This window comes from Micromesistius poutassou, assembly GCF_964030765.1.
Source record: "Micromesistius poutassou genome assembly, chromosome: 11".
Classification (NCBI taxonomy): Eukaryota; Metazoa; Chordata; class Actinopteri; order Gadiformes; family Gadidae; genus Micromesistius; species Micromesistius poutassou.
The window spans coordinates 9,611,245-9,631,548 of NC_140281.1; the positions used below are offsets into that span (position 1 = coordinate 9,611,245).

The window sequence follows — 20,304 nt, forward strand, 5'->3', positions numbered from 1 at the left end:
GCACCCTAAAAAGTATAATGTTTGTAATACCGTAATAATACCGTTGGAGTGATTTTTAAGAAAGGTGTGTCTGACTTTGCCTCACCCCAGCTCTACGAAGGAGGCCTTGAGGCTGTCCAGCGGGGCGTGGGACAGGGACAGGGTGGTCATGACGTCCTCCAGGAAGCCCACCAGGAGCTTGCGGTCCTCCTCCTGTTCACCAAACACACCGTGTTAGCACAGCGTGCTACGCTATTGCTCGGCGACGCAATGCTATACAGCGTCAAGTGTATTCAGCACAATAGGGACTGACTGCGTTGCTCTTTCAACAACGCTTTGAATGAGTCAACCACAGAAGATCCAAATACAAGATCCAATATTTCATTGTGTTTAGCGTGTGTTTAGCGCCCAGACCTGGTTGTAACACGTGAGTACTCCCGTGGCATAGATGGGCACGGTGGCCTTAGTCAGAATACCATTTCCTGTCGACGCGTCTGAGAAAAGAATACAAAGAAAATTAAATAAACAAATAGGTGCAAATGAAGGACGGAACTTAATCCAAAAGTTGTTTTTTTTTGTGGCCTGGCAGTCGAAGATAAAACTTTAACTCCAACAACGATCCCCCCTATGCATTTGAAAGCGATGCAGCCTTAAACCCATTTGATTCGCCCGGCCACAAGCCGAGCACATTGATCCCTTGGCAGCAGAGAGTCTTTTACCAAAACCTTGCCTGGAACGAGACAGGAAAGGGGAACACCCATAAAGGACTAAAAATACTTTGTTGTCAACAACGCTGGCCCACCAGTGTCGATTTCACATACACAAGTCATGTACAAGCATTATTGTGTGTTTGTATGCAAGTGGTTTGTGTGTGCGTGTGTGAGTGAGTGTGAACGTGTTCGTGTGTGTGTGCACGTGTGCGTCTCATAGTGCACTTACCAACATTCTCTTCAGAAAGCCGGAGGATCTCTTGGAACTGTGGTTTAACCTGAAAGGTTGAGAAAACACATCTGGAAGATCCAAACTTTGAAGGACACCAAATCATTTTCAGTCCTAATGAGTTTTATTGGAGATTGTATGACTATCAGAGAACTTCTAAACCCATTCTAAATGTCCCCACGTCTACAGAATTATCCCTGCTCATGAAGCCACAACAGAACATGTACAAATTCACAATTGCCAATATTGGACATTTCAGATTCCAGTTCCAATGTTTAGGGAAGCAGGTGCCAAGGCCTTACCTTAGTGTTGGTGAAGATCTTCCCAAAGGTCCGACACAAGCGCCAGAAGAAGCGGGAGAACTCGTGGACGCAGGTTGATGAGGTCACATTGATGCGCCCCACGATCTCGATAAGCTGGGGAAGACTATGGGAAGGACACAGAGGAAAGATGAGTCAGTTTGCCTATGTGTGTGTGTGTGTGTGTGTGTGTGTGTGTTGTTCTGGATTCTGACGGACAGTAAATAAGCAATAAAAAAGTCAGAATCAGCATATTAAAAAATATCAACAAATGAATAAATCTAATGTGAAGGGTCACTTATGTTCTATCTGCAGATTATTATTGTCTGTGAGTAGCTCTATTCACTAATGTTACGGTGAAGAACTACTGTTCTTCACTAACTACAGTTAGTACATGTGGTGTGTGTGTGTGTGTGTGTGTGTGTGTGTGTGTGTGTGTGTGTGTCACTCACAGCTGGTTGACCACCCAGAGCAGGCTGTCCCAGCCCGTGGTGCCCTCGTGCTCCAGCTGGTGGTCGTAGAGGGACAGCAGCATGCTGACCGTCTCCCGGCTGCCCACGATGGTGGCCACGTCCTGCAGGGGGGAGGCCGGCCGGGGGAACCGCGTCACTGGGGAGGGGGGAGAGGGGAGAGGGGCGAGGAGAGAGGGGTGAGGAGAGAGGGGTGAGGGGAGAGAGGGGTGAGGGGTGAGGGGAGAGAGGGGCGAGGGGCGAGGAGAGAGGGGTGAGGAGAGAGGAGGGAGAGGGGCGAGGGGTGAGGGGAGAGGAGGGAGAGGGGCGAGGGGCGAGGAGAGAGGGGTGAGGAGAGAGGGGTGAGGGGGGAGGGGTGAGGGGAGAGGAGGGAGAGGGGCGAGGGGTGAGGGGAGAGGAGGGAGAGGGGCGACGGGTGAGGGGAGGGAGGACAGTGGATAAAGGAGAGGGGACAGAGGAAAGGAGGGAAGAGGGAAGAGGGGAGAGGGGCGAGAGGAGAGAGAGGTAATAGGGGAGAGGGGCGAAGGGTGGTGTTGGAGGAGGTAAAGGAACATGAGAATCGAGCGTGAGCATGTATCATATAGTGGTATCGTATAATGCTTCCATGAGTGCTTTCCGATACTGATAATGGATCAGCGGGCGCTCAACCATCCTGAGTCATCGTTCAGAGGACTGTATTCGCAGTAAAAGAAAAATGGAATTTCCAACGGATAAGGCTGAATGATTTTCTGGGATTGTGGAACGTGCATTGTCTGAACACATGTAAGGAGTGATTTAACGGTCAACCCTTGTGTTTTGACAGATAATTTGTATCTCAGGCCCATTCTGGACGACCCGTGCGACTGCATGCCCATATGCATGCTTGTGCTGGCCTTACCCTCTATGGCGGGGATGTCTCCGTGCAGCTTGGCCCTGCTGGTGAACGGCGCGTTCTGCAGCACCACCGCAAACAGCGGCGGGATCAGCGACTGCAGGGCCGACAGGTACATGTGCAGCTTGTGTTCGTCCAGGCCGTGCTCGCCCTGCTGGGGGGGTAAGGGTACGGATTCAGGGGGATTACAAATCGCACACAGCTGCATAAGGCCTCCGGTTTTATATTGAGTTTTTCTTTTTGCGACCAGAACCTGTATTCAAAGCAAACTATTCAACATGGATTGATCGCTTTTCCATGTTTTTTTTTAATATATAATTTAGCTTGAAATGAGACTGAGGCTGAAGGTTGACAATCACATACACAATGAATAACTATCATTCTCAACATGTACACAATACGCTCCTGACTAAAACACACACACACACACACACACACACTCACACACCCACAGCCCCACCCACCAGCAGCAGCTTCTCGATGCGTGTGAGCAGGGAGGGGATGAGGGTGGTGTGCAGGATGCCCAGCTCGGTGGTCCAGGCGGCGAAGGCGGGGATGAAGACCTGGTGGGTTGCACTCACCACCCTCTCAGAGGGGTCGGCCAGGGACAGCAGCATGAGCTCCAGGCCCTGAGAAAGGGACACACACACACACACACACACAAAAAACACTTCAAACTAACATCTGGCCCTGACGGATATATACTGGCTTATTATGCACGTTTCCATTAAGAATGACACAGATGCTAGAAAGCCTCTTCAAATGGCCTCATGACCTCATATAGTTATTAGTAGAGCGCTAGCCACACACACACACACACACACACACACACACACACACACACACACACACACACACACACACACACACACACACACACACACACACACACACACACACACACACACACGTTTCTGCTCATTAGTCCCTGTTCCAATAGAGGAGATATCTCTGAACCGAAGAGCCATTGTTAAACAACATCCTAACAGTGACACACAGACACACACAGACACACACACACACACACCTGGGAGTACTTGTCGGGGTCGTCGATGTAGGCCATGATGATGCCCAGGCTCCGGACCACCGCCTCCCGCACCATGTCCGCCTTGTCCTCCGCCAGCATCTGCTGCAGCATGGACAGCACCAGGGAGCTGCGGATCTCTCTCTGCACGCGCACGCACGCACGCACGCACGCACACACGCACGCACGCATGAGAAGATATACACAGACACACACACAAATACATGTGAAAACACACACACACACGAGAAGATATACACAGACACACACACAAATACATGTGAAAACACACACACACACACACACGAGAAGATATACATGGACACACACACACACACAATCAGAAACACACACACACACACACACACATACATGAGAAAACACACACACACACACACACACACACATACATGAGAAAACACACACACACACACACACACACACACATACATGAGAAAACACACACACACACACACACACACACACATACATGAGAAAACACACACACACACACACACACACACACACACACACACACACACACACACACACACACACACACACACATAATAAAACACACACACACAAATCATACAAGGTTAGCAATCTTCCCTGGTCTGCGTCACCACTGACAAGCTGATCATTCGATTCGAGGGGATTTTGTGTATTTGTGGAGGAGAATGATGTGCAGAAGTTCCTGGTGGGAGTCTCTTACAGGCAAGTACGGTGCTAAGGCCCCACAAGACTCTGCCACGAGCAGCCTCCTCTCTGGGTACTTGTGGTTGATCTGCAGTGGGGAGAGGAGAGGAGGAGAGAGAGACACAGAAAGAGAAGGAGAGGGAGAGAGAGAGAGACAGACAGACAGAGAGAGAGACAGACAGACAAACACAGATAGCGAGACAGAAAGACACAGAGAGAGAGAGAGAGAGAGAGAGAGAGAGAGAGAGAGAGAGAGAGAGAGAGAGAGAGAGAGAGAGAGAGAGAGAGAGAGAGAGAGAGAGAGAGAGAGAGAGAGATCGTAAGAACGGGCTGGTGAGAAAGCGAAAGGCAAATGAGGGCAACAGAAAGTGGATAAACACTGGGCCCGGGAATGGAAAGAGGGGAGGAGAGAGGAGAGGAGATGGAAGCCACAACTCGGTGCTGTAATCAAGCGTCTGACCCTGCGGGGACGGCTATTTGTCCTTCTGGGCAGGACGGCTCGCAGACACCCAGACCGCAGGCAGCTGCCGTTGCCATGGCGGCACAATGTGTTTGTCATAAAACGGAGTATTATGAGGTGGCCCAGGTGGCACCCCGAAAGAAAATAGAAAGACACACACACACACACACACACACAACACGCCATCAAACGGTCAGGGACACGACTGAGGACAGTGTCCGGAATATGAACCCTTGTTGAAGTAGCGTCAATCACACTCATCCTCTTTGTTTACTTCAGGACACTTGGATGGGAGGAATAATAACATCAATGTGTGTGTTGCAATAACTGCTGTCTTTTGGTTCCCTCCACAACAAAAAAAAAAATCAAATCTAGGACGAGGACATGATGGTGACAACAAGAATCAGCCTTGATCATTGAAAACATTCTCGGGGCATGGACGTGCAAACACGCACGCGTAATCACAAACACACACGCTCCCCCCCCCCACGCACACAGAGTATCAGCACACATCAGTAGTCTCATCGCATTACTCCCGAGTACTTTGACAGTGTCAAAAGTACCGATATAAAAAAGGATGCTGACAGGGGTGTAAACACAAGACATAAACAAATAGTAGTTGTGGTTGTATTCCCTTCCACTCCTGTTATTAGAGTCAACATCTGTAGCATTTCGTTTTTTGATGCATGCAACAGGAGAATGCAACCCATATTAATAGATTTGCCCAAAATTACAAGCAAACTCGAGTTGAAACCAGTCGTGACCGGCTAAAACCGGTGAACGGCCCATGGCAACTGCACCTCGACAACAGCTGTAACCAAACGGCGGTTAAAAAAAATATGATCTTGTTAAAAAGCAGGGTGGTAGGAAGTCAAGCAGAAGAGGCTTCGAGCCATTATCCATCAGAACATTTAATGGATATTCCACTGAGCCAGATAAAAGTAGAATAAAAGCTTTAGACTATTTTGTTTTCTCTACTTCTTGGGAGTGCAGTGGGTGACACAATCAAATCAAATAGGTTGCATTTCTGTTGCAGTGAAGTTTGTCCTTGCAGGCCAGCCGTACCTGTTCCCAGCACTGGGGCAGGAGCTCTGCTTCCACGCGCGTGGGGCCCACATGCCGGGCGAACGCCACGCATCCCGTCAGGATCATCTGTCTGTGTAGGGAGGACGCGAGACAAAAGCACGCGCAACATCAACATCAACGCTCGCCATGTTGTGTGTGTCAGAACTGTATACAAAACGGGGTGTGTTGCCTTGGTAACGTCGATGCTTTATTGTGTGTGAGAAGGGGTGCCTTGATGGATCCCAGAAGGGAAATGTGGGGAGCATCAATGCTGAATATTATAATTCATATTAGGACACACTGACCGCTGACTATTCAGAAAAATATGTGTATCGCTTTCTTCTCTTTACATAATTCCCCCTCAACTAAAGCCAAATTCTAATCTTTCACATGGGATATTCAGAGCAACTGCATCAATCCATCTGTGGACTTCTGGGATGGTTTAGGTAAGCTAGGGTCTTCAAATTAGCTTTAGTTTAAAAGGTCCCATATTATACCACCAGGTGTGAGTGTGATTAGCCGTTACAATCTGCCTCTCGTGACATCACAAGTGGATGTGGATAGATGAGTAACGTTTGCTACAGTCCACTGGGTAGGCTGGTAGACTGATCCATCCAGCACACATCTAGGTGGACACGCCCACTTGTGATGTCACTAGAGGCAGATTTTCAAAACGGCTTGTAAAGGCTCATCACACTCACACCTGGTGGTATGAAATGGGACCTTTAACACACATTGTAGGGGTGGGGGGGAACCCTGGACACACATATGAGTCGAAACACAGCATACAAAAAGGCACACGGTAGGGGCGTGCGCACAGCCACACCCACACACCTCTGCTCGTCGTCGGGTCTCTTGATGAGGTTGAAGAGGATGTGGAGGAGCTGGTCTCGCTCCCTGGCCTCAGGGTGGAGGCAGGCCGTGCACAGGATGAGGGGGATGAGCTCCTGGACAACCCGACGGAGGCAGAGAACCACGCACACGCACACACACACACACACACACACACACACACAGATTATTAGGGAGGGGGAAAGCTCTGTTTTTCAGGGTGAGAGATAGGGAAAAGAGGGGGCTGAGGAATATTTTCTATGAGAAAAGTCCACAGAAAGAAAGAAAGAAAGAAACAGAATAGAGAAAAATAGAGAGAGTGAGAGAGAGCGAGAGCGAGAGAGAGAGAGAGCGAGAGAGAGAGAGAGAGAGAGAGAGCGAGCCAAACAGACAGAGACACAGAGAGAGAGGAGAATAATGGAGCGAGCGAGCGAGAGAGAGAGAGAGAGGAGAAAAAGATAGTGGAGAAAAAGGGAGAGACAGAGAGAGACAGAGAAACATAAGAGAGAGAGAGGAGAGAGACACTAGGGGAATACACGTCGTCTGAATTCAACAACAGGAGTCTGCAAACACAGGGTGGGGTGGAGGAGGGGGGAGCAAAATGTTCACCGTGGACAGTTTGACAGGTCTGGGAGCTTAGCGTAGCTCACATTCACGCTCAGTTAAAGCAGAGGGCGAAGCACAACAAAGACATGTTATGCGCAGAAACACACACACACACACACACACACACACATATAGGGCTGATACATTCGCAATAGCTTCCCACCACCTAATAAGAAAACCAAGGGCTTTGCAGAGTTCAGGGCGAGTTCAGGTAAACCTTGTGGGCTGACAGCGAGGGAAAGAGATACAGGGTCCTTCGCGGCCAAACGGTGGTCAGCTCCAAATTCCCGCCTCTCATACCCCAATTCACGTTTTTCCTTATTTTTTTTTCTTCCATTCCCTTTTTTTTCCAGGAAGAATACCAGATTTTCCCACCAAGTGTTGGCACAGGAAGAATAAGACCTGACGTTGGCTTTGATAAATGCAAAGAATTGTGGGTAAAAGTGGAAAGAAAAAGGGGGCCTGCGATGACTCACTTAATGCTGGACAAATCCCCCCCCCCCACCCTCTCCACGTTGGCCATTGGTTGGGGGGGAAATAATGGTTGTGCGTTTTGGATCCCAAGTGAGAATTACTCTGAGAAGTTTGGCAGGGGGCCAGATCTGTCCACGCATCGAAATACTTGGTGAAAAAACAACAACAATATTTTTCAAATATCAAATAACCGAATGTGCCTTAATTTTTTAACGTTCACATTTTGAAAGAAACCACAGGTTGCGGCAGAACAACGTTCAGAGGACTCAGCGGTATAAAGAGAGAAAAAAGAACGACTAAAACACACATCAGAAGGGAGACGTACCCACACTGACCCCGGGGCTAATCCTGGCCTGTACTCCTGCCTGGCTCTGCCTTCTAGAAGCTTCTCCTCACATTCACACAGGAGGAGTGTTCTCTGGGTAAACATGGTGGGCAGGTGAAGTGCGGACTGCACAGCCCCCCTAACCCAAAGCCCCAAAATACCTGTAATCTGCACTCAACTGGCACTTTATTTACGTGCATCATATTGTTTCATAACCAAACTGTTTGCTCTTTTTGGGAATCGGAGTCCAAGCGCTTTCTTTGGAAGGATTTGAAAGTGATTGGTTTGTTTTTCCTCTATAATTATGACTTGTGTAATCAGAAAATGTGAAACACAGGCGTATTATTCCATTTGGACGGTAAGTGTGTCCGATTATAGCCAACCTTAACACAAAATCCTCTATTTGAAGGTGAAGTTAAGAAATTAAGCAAAATAGTCTGTTTTAAATACCATCACTGTGATTTACTGGTAGAAGCCCTTGCATGTCGATCACAAATTCCTGAGCTTCAATGGCTGCCTATTGCTTTTCATCATCTCAAAAGACTGCACTGAACTGGCCCTTTATTTACATGTGCATCACCCTGTTCCATAAACAAACTGTTTGCTCTTTTTGTGAATCGGAGTCCAAACGCTTTCTTTGGAATGATTTGAAAGTGATGGTTTGTTTTTCTTCTCTAATTATGACTTGTGTAATCAGAAAATGTTTAACAAAGGCATATTATTCGATTCGGACGGTAACTGTGTCTGATTATAGCCAACCATAACAAGAAATCACCTATTTGAAGCTGAAGTTACAAAATTAGGTAAAATAGTCCTTTTCAAATCACATCACCATCATTTACGGGTAACTACAAACAGACATACATCATTTATCTGAATAGTTGTGTTATTTTGTAGTGTGTGTATTGTAATAGCTTCGAAACAGTGACTATTGTTAACTATTAACAATTAACAATACAAAAACTAAAATCACACGAATGAAAAGCATGAAACCCACAAAGATGCAATTCAATCTAAAGCAATCAAAGAACCAAAATTTAAAACAATACTTTCTCTAAATCTGTAACAGAGAGATCTGATATCCTACACGCCCCCGTCGATCCAAAGTTTGATCATCTGTTTCCATCCCAAAACGAGCACATCATATTGGGTACAGAAAAACAAAAAAAAAGGAAAAGATACAACAACCTATCTCAAGCTCTGATTGGTCCTCTCTCCTACCACAGTGCTCCCATTTAAATGCACGTTCATGGTCCTTATTGTGACTAGAGAGTGCAGCGAACTGTACGCCATGTACGACTGCCCGTCACATCCTAGATCACCGGGATGATGAAGCAAGTATACATTGCACATGTACAGTATGTGGGTTTAACGTACAAATGCCCCCGCGAGACGTACAAGTCTCGCGGGGCTAGGGACAAACAGGACCCCTCCTCTCCCTTTCCCTCTCAATGGGACGACTGGCTATATAGTTGCACTCTAATGATTTCTGGTGCATAATATTGACATTCATACCAGGAATTAAACTACAATAGCACATATGAAAACCGTTTCTTGGGGGGGGAAAGCACACCAGCTGCACTGCGCTAACCTTGCAGTCCCTTATCAGCACTGATTTCAACTTTGGATGGGGATTCAGTTGTGTGCAGACGTCTGTCAACGGGTGGAGTCCTTTCTTAAGAGGGTCTCTCCTTGCGTTCGACATATAGTTGAGCGAACCGTTAACCGAGCCAGTAGTGAAGGGGAAGTCGGTCGTTATTGGGTCACAGCCCCTATATGGCGGCTTATGTGCTTCTGTACATTCTCACACACACACACACACACACACACACACACACACGATAAAGCACTATATAAGAGTCCTAGGAATCCCCCTGTCCGTGTGTGAGCGCACAAACAAATGAAAAAATAAACCTTGTTGTCAAGGTTCTTGCTAGAATAAGTGCTTAACTGATAACATCTCTTCAGGGCTTACACACTTAATTATTATACTATCTCTGTGTGTTTGACGAGAGCCTAATCAATGGCATATCAACTTCTTACCCAACTTCTTTGTCAAGGCTTCCCCATATCAAATGCAAATTTAAGTGGAGGGGAAAGTTTTTTTTTTTGTCCTCAGTCGATGACTGTTGAGTGATTGATGATCTGAAGATAGCGTGGAGCAGGTGGCCGGCCAGGGTTTCAGCTCTTAAATTGCCGGTCTGTTCGTTTGAAGTCCAACCAAACAAACCAAAAGGTGCGTCTTCGAAATCCGAGGGCAGGTCAATGGACAGCAGATGCAAGATTGGTGTGCTTACCTATATACGTGTCTGTGTGTGTATGTGTGTGTGTGTGTGTGTGTGTGTGTGTGTGTGTGTGTGTGTGTGTGTGTGTGTGTGTGTGTGTGTGTGTGTGTGTGTGTGTTTATGATCGCTGTGTGTGTGTGTGTGTGTGCGAGACTAACGAAAGCGGCGCAAAGTCCACGCCATTAAAGCCTGCCAGTCTGCATGTCTGCAGCGCAACACTGTCTTTTTTTTACTCCCTCTCTCTCTCTTTCTACCTAGTTTGTTTTTCCTTGATTTTTGGAGGTACGCCAAGTTCTTTATAACTGTCAGAGGATCATTAAAAAAGAAAAGAAAAGGTAACCATGGTAATATGCAAAGCAGGTAGGCCGCTCGCCAGTCCAACCTCATTTGGCACTCCTCTTGAAACACACATACACACACACACACACACACATTTAACTGAACAGACAAAATAAAGGCATTCAAGTTGAATTGATGTTTAAAAAAAATAATAAATAATAAGAAAAAATAAATAAACAGCGATACCGTTTCAGTAAGCTGAGAGACGGCCAATAAGAGAAGCCACATGGGGATGAGGAAGCAATGGGATCCCAGGAGAGTTTAAGGTGTGTGGGGGGGGGGGGGGACTGGGAGAAGGGCATAACTCCACAGGCTAAAACCACAATCACACAGCTGTACCCCACCACTATATGATCAACTGCTGCTCGGTGTAACAATAGGGGGAAAGATGTGCCAGTGGTTGTAACCGGTGAGAGCAGGAGCTGGCTTTGTTTTGTTTGTGTGTACATGGTCGATGACGTATCGGCACGGTGGAGGAGGTGGGGATAGCATGCAGATGAGCACATGAGAGGACTCACCTGGCACAGGTGCGCGACCATTCTCTACGGGCGGGAAAAGGCACGCGCGGGGTTGCGTGAGAATGGAGTGCGGTGGGGAATGAAAAAAAAAAAATAATGTGTGGAAGAAAATAAAAGTAACGTAGAAGAAACAATCAGTTAAAAAAGCGAGAGAGAGAAGCAAAGAGGTGGAGGAGAGGAGTAGAAGAAGAAGAAGAAGGAGAAGAGATGAGACCGGTGAAAACCAGACAGCCTGTGAACATTCATTTAAAAATCAGAAAAAAAAAAAAATAATCTATAGTCCAATCAAATAAATAAAACGAATGAAAAGTAAAGATACACATGGGACTGTTTCTGACTGCTTCTGGGCACGAGTCACGGTCAGCCTCGTCTGAGAGGGTTTAAGACATCCCACAATATGGCAACTTTGCCCGGGCTGGTCTGAGGGCCAGACAAGTCCGGGCAAAAATGCGAAGGAAAACATAACAAAAAAAAAACAACAACATGGTGACATCATGGCAGACCAAAAAAAATAAATAAATAAAAAAAGTATTTATTTCTGCCTCTATTTCCTCCCCACTTGCATGCCTCGCCCCCCTCCCCCCCCCCCCCCCCACTGCGCCATGTGTATCTAAACCACTACAACAGCCACAGGGCCCATAGTGACGCTGATGAAGAGGAGGGAGGAGTGTGGCGAAGGAGGCGGGGGTGGGGGTGGGTGGGAGGGGAGACAGTGGATGGCGTCGGGGGGCGTGGCCCGTCCTACCTCTCTCTTGGCCAGGAGCACGTTGGGGACAATGTGGGGGAGGCAGCGGCCCAGCATGAGCATCACACTCTCCTCGCTGTCGGCGATGCGGGACACCTTGGTGTGGCAGGGCGAGAGAGACAGAGAGAGACAGAGACAGAGACAGAGAGAGGGAGAGGGAGAGGGAGAGGGAGAGAGAGATTCACATACAAAGAAAAGGCTTTTGGAAAAACAACTGTAATTGGGTCCATGTTTTTAATTTTCCTTTGTTTAAAGCACACATAATTTGCAAAATACCTCACTTTTTGGAGTTTGTTTGGTCTAGGGTCAAGGCCGTCCTCTCTCTGTGTGTGTGTGTGTGTGTGTGTGTGTGTGTGTGTGTGTGTGTGTGTGTGTGTGTGTGTGTGTGTGTGTGTGTGTGTGTGTGTGTGTGTGTGTGTGTGTGTGTGTGTGTGTGTGTGTGTGTGTGTGTGTGGTACCTCTGCTCCGAGGCGGCTGTCGGAGGACATTCTGCAGAAGGACAGCAGCGCCTGCTGGAAGGCCGGAGACAGTTTCCTATTGGTGGAGGGGGGGGGGGGGTGGGGGGTGGGGGGGGAGGAGACAGCATAAACGCAACAGGAGGGCTAAATAATGAGGCGCAGTGGCGGTGGCGCTGGTGGCTCCATTTCCAGGGCTCCATCTCGGTCTTTTCAGTCCTCAGGCGACTGGACCTGCCTAGCGTACTGGTAGCTTGATGGATCACGATGCATTAATAATTCACCATGCAACTGCTGTTCACATGTGGTTACCATGCTTTAATGTATGGCGCGACTCGCATACAGTATTACAGTATTTTCATTGAATAAATAGTAAAAAAGTAAAATATTTTTTATATATATATTTTTTGGTTCCTATATAGGTTATAGGATCCTCTATCCTGAAAATATGCAAATGCAATCAGATCAGCTATGATAATGGACAGCTGACGCCCTCTAGTGGTCGTCAATAGCCACTACATAGAAATGGGCCTTCGTAGCCTCTGTGAGTTGGTCAGACTGTTAAGCAGTACAAATGTGTATCTTTCTTTAAATATCAAAGTCAAACGGCAAGATGAGGACTTGGCTAGTATACGTTGCCGAATCGAAATGTATACATTTTTTTACTCACCGATTGGGCTGGTCAAAATGGACAGGGGCTCTGCTTTTTAGCTTGCTGTGAGACTGCGTTTGGGGCTGTGGGGAACTCTGGGTAACGGAAGGGTCTGCGCCGTCCTCAGCTGTTGACACCCCCTGGATGTCCAGGTACTGGCCGTTATCCAGCGGCCGCTGAGGGTAGAGGTAGCTCTAGTTAGCAACAGTTAACCAATACAATGAGTATACAGTACAACACAATATTGATCAAGAAAGCATCTGAACATACATGAAAGTATTGGAGTCAAGAATATCATTTTTATAAATTGATTATTCGTTGTATTTAACACAAATCTGCTTCTTAATGTTGCAGTACAATTACAATTTTTGGTCATGGATCATTATAAAATGAATAGTTTAGCGTTTCTTGGCTGATTTTCAGATAAACCAAGCACATTTAAGACATCACTTTGGACTCTTGGTAACTTGGGATGGAATTTTCTATTATTGAAGACATTTTATAGACATATCTATTCATTAGACATCAAAAAACGAATCGTTATAGTAATCGACTACGAAAATAATCGTTAGTTGCGGTCCTATTGACAGCTACATGATATTCCCTGAATGACGCCACTTCACATATACCGTGGACGGAAGATCCGATGAGTCGGTGGAGGAGGCGCCAGACGTGGGGCAGCCGCCCAGGTCTAGGGAGGCCGACGGCGGGGACGAAACGCACCTCTTCAGGGTCTGAATCTCACTGGTGGAAGAGAATGGAAGACCACTTCAGAGACATTAGACCAAACACAACTACACTCTATTTACACGGCGCTTTTTCACTGGTACTTTTAATGGGAACTTTACTAGAGTTTAAAAAACAAGAAAATGTGCTTGTTGTTGTCAAATACAGAGGGGTGTGTGGGATGAGACACAAAGTGAATATTGCGTATTGATATATAGCGGTCATCACCGGCTCCGCTGAGAGACGTGAGAATGAAACCCACCGCTACGTGCGTAATCCAAGTCAAAACACACGAGTGAGCCAGCAGTTAAATAGCTGCGGTATTGGAGATTGTGCTGCACATGGTTGTTTTTCAGGAGTTCTTCCGCACTAATTTGAGAGTAAGGTTGAGCCTGTGTGGTCATTTAAGGCTAGTTTAGTTTCTGAGTTGTTCTTATGCGGCCACGCCACTGACCAGCACATCAATCAGGGTTTCTGCTCTTGCGCAACCTGTTGTGCTTAAAATAGGTTTATTTGGATGCATTGTCACAACAACGAGCCAAATTGCACCGTGTATAAACATAGCAACCGCCGTGCTCCGTTCCTTTGAAGAGTCATTCATTTTGTGGGACTGAGGAAAAAAAACGTCTTGAACTCTAAGCTAGGTTGGCACACTGATTTTAGGTATTGAGGTATCGGAAATATATTTTTCTGTTCATGCAAAATCACTATCATTATGGTGGAGAAAATCGCCTAACATTCACCCATTCATGCACACAGTCACAAACCGACGGCGGTGTCAACCATGCAAGGCGACAGCCAGATCAACGGGAGCAGTTAGGGTTCGGTGTCTTGCTCCGGGACACCTCGAGACTCACGCCTCATACCCACTGTACACGTCCGTAGACGGAAGAGAGTGGGCGTGTCCGACGCATGGGGTAAAACATGATCTGCGTATAACGTGCGTATAACTCGATCTGATTGGGTGACGGATCCGTCGCTGCCTGAAAAGTTTTGAAAAACTTTTCTCAACTTTTGGACGCAAGAGACGGAGCCGATTTGACGGACGGACCCACAATTCATTTCGGGAGCGTCCCATGTAAAGTCAATGAGATCCGTCGACGGACGTGTACAGTGGGTATGAGGCATAAAATGTCTCCTTAAAAATGTTCAATGTGAAAACAAATAATTGGCAAGAATTAAAGGCGCTGTGTTCTAAGGTGCCTTAAAAATGAGAAATGGCACAGGCCAACACAAAGATACACACACACACCTGTGCATTTTCCTGATCTGCTCAGCCAGGCTCTCTTTCTCAGTGTTGAGGAGGCCAATCTGGTACTCCAGCTCCTGGACCAGCTCCGTCTGCTGCTGCAGGGCGCGCATGCACGCACACGCACACACACACACACACACACACACACACACACACACATTAGGCTGTTATACTCGAGGCTAACATGCGCAATGGATGAAAAGTAATTGGCCTCCAACATGAAAAAAAATCTTTGTTATTTAATGCACAGCTATAACCAACACTGGGACTTCCATGTCATATAGGAGGCACTTGAATCCAATGAATTAATCTGTGAAAAAGGGAATCTAGCTCAATGACGACTACAGGTATGATAGGGACATACGACAGGGAGTCAAAGATCAAAAATGAGTAACGTTTATGAATTGAAGAATATAGAAGGACCGATATCTAAAGGACGGATAACTCACCTGCTGCAAGAGGTCAGGCTTCTTGGACAGCTCCTGGGAGTTGTAGTTCCCTGGCAGGTCGCCGAGCTCCATGCTCACCGCCACATCCGCCGTCTCCCGGGGCGACGAGGCCACGGAGCCTCCGTTCCTGTAGAGCTGCAGCAGGTCAGGGGGCTTGGGGATGTTGAGGCCCACGTCGTCCCACAGCTCAAAGTCCTGCCAGGCCATGGCGCACACGCACACGCACACACACAGGTTGTGTTTCTTGTAGTCCTTTTACATCATGAGTTGTGACATCAACATTGCAACAACCACATCCGTTTGGGAAGCATTGGAGCATAGGAATGTTATTTATGGTAATAACGTTTTGGTAATTTTTTAGGAATTCCTTGTGTAATTCCTTGCCATTTTGGGGAGACATTGTTGTGTTTGAAACTGCCACAGCTCATTTCATGTGAAATGTGGCAAAACAAAATGAACAAGGCCTGAAAACCCTTTTTAACAGAGGCATCATCATAGAACAAACACAGGGGGCGCTAGTTACACAAATTGTGGTTCTGAAAAACAGTAATGCCCTGTACTTAATGGTGGATATTAAAAAATGATCTGTCAGCAGTTTTTACTTTATTTGGTTCTGACAGAGCTTTTCAACTTGAAGCCTTAGCATCTTTAAACGAGAACCCAATGCAAGTAAAATGTAAACTTGGGCCTTCAAAATAATACTTTTTTTTTTTAATAAACATTACCTGGTCATCGTTTTCGTCAGAGAAGGTGATGGAAGCAAGTTTGTATTCGTTCCTTAACAAATATTCATTGACAAGGAAGTTTAAGGCTCGTTTCTCCAGCTGTCGGATTGGATCCTGAGGGTTGAGAGGGAGACACAGATTGGAACGCTATTGGTCCACGGTCCTCCATGATCCATCCAGACACTTGGGATCTAGTGCTTTGTTTCCATATTGCCATGTACTGTACCTGGATCTCAACACTAGACTTGTGTTTTTTCCTTTCCTGTGAGGTCAGTTCACTTTCTAAAATAGAATAGAAAAGATGAAGACATGATGTCTATGGTATTTAAAACATTTGACAACAGGAGGTCAAGCAGCAATGTAGAGACACATCTCTCAGAAACACAAGAAATAAATGAGGGAAAGAAAACAGGAGGTTGAGATTTGGAAGAAGTTTAAAGTACGCCACACCTGCTGCCTGAGTCAAGTTGGCGCGCAGGGCCTGAATGGTCTCCTTTGCTTTCCGTAGCTCAAACTCCAGCACTGGACAGGAAGTGACAACACACACACACACACACACACAGGAAGTGCATCCAACCGATGTCAGGAATTAAAAAGGTCAAAATGAAAATGAAATATACAACAAAAAACAAAAGATGGCGGTACGAGGTTGAACACAATCACACTAAAAGTTGAAGAGTCACAAAACAAAGAAAAAGGCATGCAATCCATGGCTGTGAAAAGCACATGCAGCAGATCATACCGGCCAAGTCAAGGATGACAAGAGCCATTAGTGTGTGTCAAACCCGCACTGTGAGGCGCATCTCAAAAACAGAAGTGTACACAAAAAGGACTGATTTAGATGAAATTTGTTACTCCCAATTCATTAAACATCTGAATATATGCGCAAAAACGCTAAGCAACCGGCCCCTAGAAGCTGTCCGACAATGGATTTATTGGTTTCAAGTCACTAACTCATGCAATTGATAAGTGTGAGGTCAAACTATGCTAAAATGTCAACAATAAAATTGTGTTTAACAAACATTAGATGCTCCTCAGATAATGCCAATTATTCTTAAATTGTTGTCAAGATTTTGAAAACACTTTAATTTGCTATACGTTAAACCAGCGTTTAACGTATAGCATCGCTGCATGTGTAACTGCAAAAAAGCACATGGGGAAGTAGGTTTCGTTTTTTAAGCAATGGGACACAACAGAAATAAGTTGCATATTTGTGCACTGAAGTTCTGCCATTAAAGTTGAATTTGACAATGATTCATGCTCTATAATGAAGGCTATATTGCTCCTTGTACAATAATGGCAATTGACATATTAAGCAATCTACAATAAGGCTATGATACAGCATTACCAGCAGAACAAGAGTGCACACACTGCAAAGAGCAACTAAATAGAAAAATAAAAACAATCAAACTGAATCAAAACAAAATAAAAACAGGTCGGGAAATAAATGAAGCAAAAACAACAAGAAAAGAAAAGACAAAAACAAAATAAAGGGACAGCTAGTCTTGGATGGTGTGACTTGTCCAGGATAATTTCACTGGGAGTTTGATCAACGTCAGAGGAAAGCTAGAAAAACCCAGAGTCAGACAGCCGGGGGGGCGGACATTTTGACAAGGGAGTACAGGGTGCAAAAGGGAGGGGGGGGGGAGAAGGTGGTGGAGGAGGACGTTGTTTTGGGGAAAAGGTGCCAGATTTGGAGAAGGGATGGCGTGTGTGGAATAAATTCAGGAGAAACACCGGAAACATTTCCACTGGTGAGGAGGAAGGTAGACTTAGGCCCTGTCCCAATTCTCCCTCTTCCCCTAGATTTGATCCCTAACCCTAGATTTTGCGCGTTCCAGCAAAGGGGTACGGTGTCCCAATACTTAACGTGCTGTTTTTCCCTTAAAATCAACCCTTCAGCGCTAGCCATCTCGGTAGCTATCTTGCAGCTAAGGGCACTCAAAGCAAGTATTCTTGTTAAGAGGAGAGTAATGGGATTGGGCCACAATTTCGTCTCCACATTACAATTTTCTCAAGAGCCCTTGATTTGGCATTGGAGCTGCTACTGTATTAACTTTACAATGAATGAATTAGGGGCCACTACATTAGATTAGTTAGATTAGATGTACTTTAGGGGTTTATTGAGATTCATAACAAGCATATTTGATACACTATCCACTATAATGCACTTTCTCTAGTAATAGATTCATCACTGAGGTGCGATGGTAGGGAGGAAAACAGCTGCAGCGCATTAGATTAATCATGGGTCTGTAGGCATGCCAGTGCCCCTAATTAACATCATGAGCTACACCTGTGTTCCCACTTACACCTGTATGCTTAGACGCCACATGGGCCTTTGGGTCGAACGTCAACGTCGCCGCCATATTGGACAGGCCAAGACTGGACTGTTAACCAAAAAAAACGCACTGGAACGTTTCTCAACCGATTTCAATTATTTCATTCAAGTGTTTGTGATCTACATGGAGTAAACAATAAATAACGATTATTTATATGAAATATATATTTAATATAATTTATTTATATATTATTTTCTATTTATTATTTTAAAAACGGGTTCCAGCTCACCCGGGAGCATAGATAGATAGATAGAGATATATATATATGTAGATCATAAACACTTGAATGAAATAATTGAAATCGGTTGAGAAACGTTCCAGTGCGGTTTTTTTTGGTTAACAGTCCAGTCTTGGCCTGTCCAATATGGCGGCGACGTTGACGTTCGACCCAAAGGCCCATGTGGCGTCTAAGCATACAGGTGTAAGTGGGAACACAGGTGTAGCTCATGATGTTAATTAGGGGCACTGGCATGCCTACAGACCCATGATTAATCGAATGCGCTGCAGCTGTTTATATATATATATATATATTGCATATAGACTGTAAATAAATCCAATGTATTTGTTCCACTATTCACAACATGGATCGCCTTTTTAACAAGCCCAATGTTCCAGTCCATGACGAGGTGTGTGTGTGTGTGTGTGTGTGTTTCGATGACTCTGCGTGGCGGCGTGTGTCTGCGTGGTGATGATGCGTTCATCTAGCATGAGCCCGTGCTTATTGGTGTGTCACGATGGCATCCCAAGATCCCGGGTGGACGTGGTTCGTTAAATTGCCGGCGGGGGGTGAAAAACACCTGTCACCTAAAATACCCCATGACTTCAGAGCGGAAGGTGTGGAGTGTGTGTGTGGAAATAAGGGGGTGTGGACGAGGTGTTGATGGGGGGGTGTCGGGTCGAATTATGTTAACGGTAAAAACTCATCTACTGTGTTTCGGCAATAGCCGAGAAGGATTTAGACAAACAAAATGTCTGAAGCTTAAAAAAAAATCATGCTTGTACCCAGCCATGTGAGCCATTGAGATAACTAGTGTGACCTACTTAAACGATCGTTATCAATGTTGTGATCTCACTCTTTGGAATCAGAAGTTCTTCAGTTGATTCTGATACTGTGGGTTGAAAAGCTGAACCATTGTACTAGGGCTGTGCTTATCAAGATCAAGGCCATAGGGCCATGAGGAAGTTGCAACATGACATCCTCAGCACTTTCAGCGCTCGATTTGACATCCTTCTTCCCCCCCCTCCCTCCCAGGATGGAAGTTGGCGGGGACAGGTGAGGGGCTGGCGGGTGGGACGCCGCTCTGCTGGACTTACCTGTCACCCGTTCGTCCGTCTCGCGATTCCCATCGTCCGAGTAGCGGGCGAAGTCCAACGAGTCTAACGTGCTGATGCTGCCCGCGCGATCTGCACAGACAGGACCGGAGGAGAGATGGAGGAAGAACATAAGACACAGTAGATCGGCCTCTGATGGAGCAAACCCACACAATTCAACTTCAGCTTTGAAGGACAACACAATAATGATTACAATCCTAAAAGTTTATTGTCTATCTGTTCGATACGAAACAATACACACAGCGGCTGCATTAGCTGTCCTGTGCTCCTATTTCAACTGAACTGGACATCCCTGAGAGCTAAGATACAAGGTGTTAGCTTTCCTCCATTGTCTGTCCTCTCCGGTTTTAAGACAAATAAGAGGGATATTCGCTCTCTGATTATGCTATAAATAAAAAGGTCAAGTTGAGGGTAGCACCTCACTGTGCTAGATTTACAGGTGTGC

The 20,304-nt window shown here is 46.1% G+C and overlaps 1 protein-coding gene across 6 annotated transcripts in view; it reads right to left on the reverse strand.

Annotated features, from left to right (window-relative positions):
• relch (RAB11 binding and LisH domain, coiled-coil and HEAT repeat containing) overlaps nucleotides 1-20,304 on the reverse strand; it is a gene marked incomplete at its 3' end in the record, with an annotated part of 37,698 nt that overhangs the window by 12,081 nt on the left and 5,313 nt on the right. For 4 of the 6 annotated variants that reach the window (XR_014637475.1, XR_014637476.1, XM_084475346.1 and 1 more), the window contains exons 2-22: nucleotides 19,842-19,931; nucleotides 16,639-16,710; nucleotides 16,415-16,470; nucleotides 16,189-16,302; nucleotides 15,464-15,658; nucleotides 15,015-15,109; nucleotides 13,666-13,780; nucleotides 13,055-13,212; nucleotides 12,388-12,463; nucleotides 11,930-12,025; nucleotides 6,641-6,753; nucleotides 5,807-5,897; nucleotides 4,298-4,369; nucleotides 3,586-3,726; nucleotides 3,023-3,187; nucleotides 2,565-2,712; nucleotides 1,670-1,826; nucleotides 1,221-1,344; nucleotides 919-967; nucleotides 394-473; nucleotides 86-192 (exon numbers count right to left, since the gene is read on the reverse strand). Coding sequence is in view for 4 of the 6 variants with exons in the window: in XM_084475346.1 (XP_084331472.1) it covers nucleotides 86-192; nucleotides 394-473; nucleotides 919-967; nucleotides 1,221-1,344; nucleotides 1,670-1,826; nucleotides 2,565-2,712; nucleotides 3,023-3,187; nucleotides 3,586-3,726; nucleotides 4,298-4,369; nucleotides 5,807-5,897; nucleotides 6,641-6,753; nucleotides 11,930-12,025; nucleotides 12,388-12,463; nucleotides 13,055-13,212; nucleotides 13,666-13,780; nucleotides 15,015-15,109; nucleotides 15,464-15,658; nucleotides 16,189-16,302; nucleotides 16,415-16,470; nucleotides 16,639-16,710; nucleotides 19,842-19,931 (2,314 nt within the window). The remainder of the gene's footprint in view (nucleotides 1-85; nucleotides 193-393; nucleotides 474-918; nucleotides 968-1,220; nucleotides 1,345-1,669; nucleotides 1,827-2,564; nucleotides 2,713-3,022; nucleotides 3,188-3,585; nucleotides 3,727-4,297; nucleotides 4,370-5,806; nucleotides 5,898-6,640; nucleotides 6,754-11,929; nucleotides 12,026-12,387; nucleotides 12,464-13,054; nucleotides 13,213-13,665; nucleotides 13,781-15,014; nucleotides 15,110-15,463; nucleotides 15,659-16,188; nucleotides 16,303-16,414; nucleotides 16,471-16,638; nucleotides 16,711-19,841; nucleotides 19,932-20,304) is intronic. The other 2 variants (XM_084475348.1, XM_084475347.1) reach the window with 2 other exon arrangements.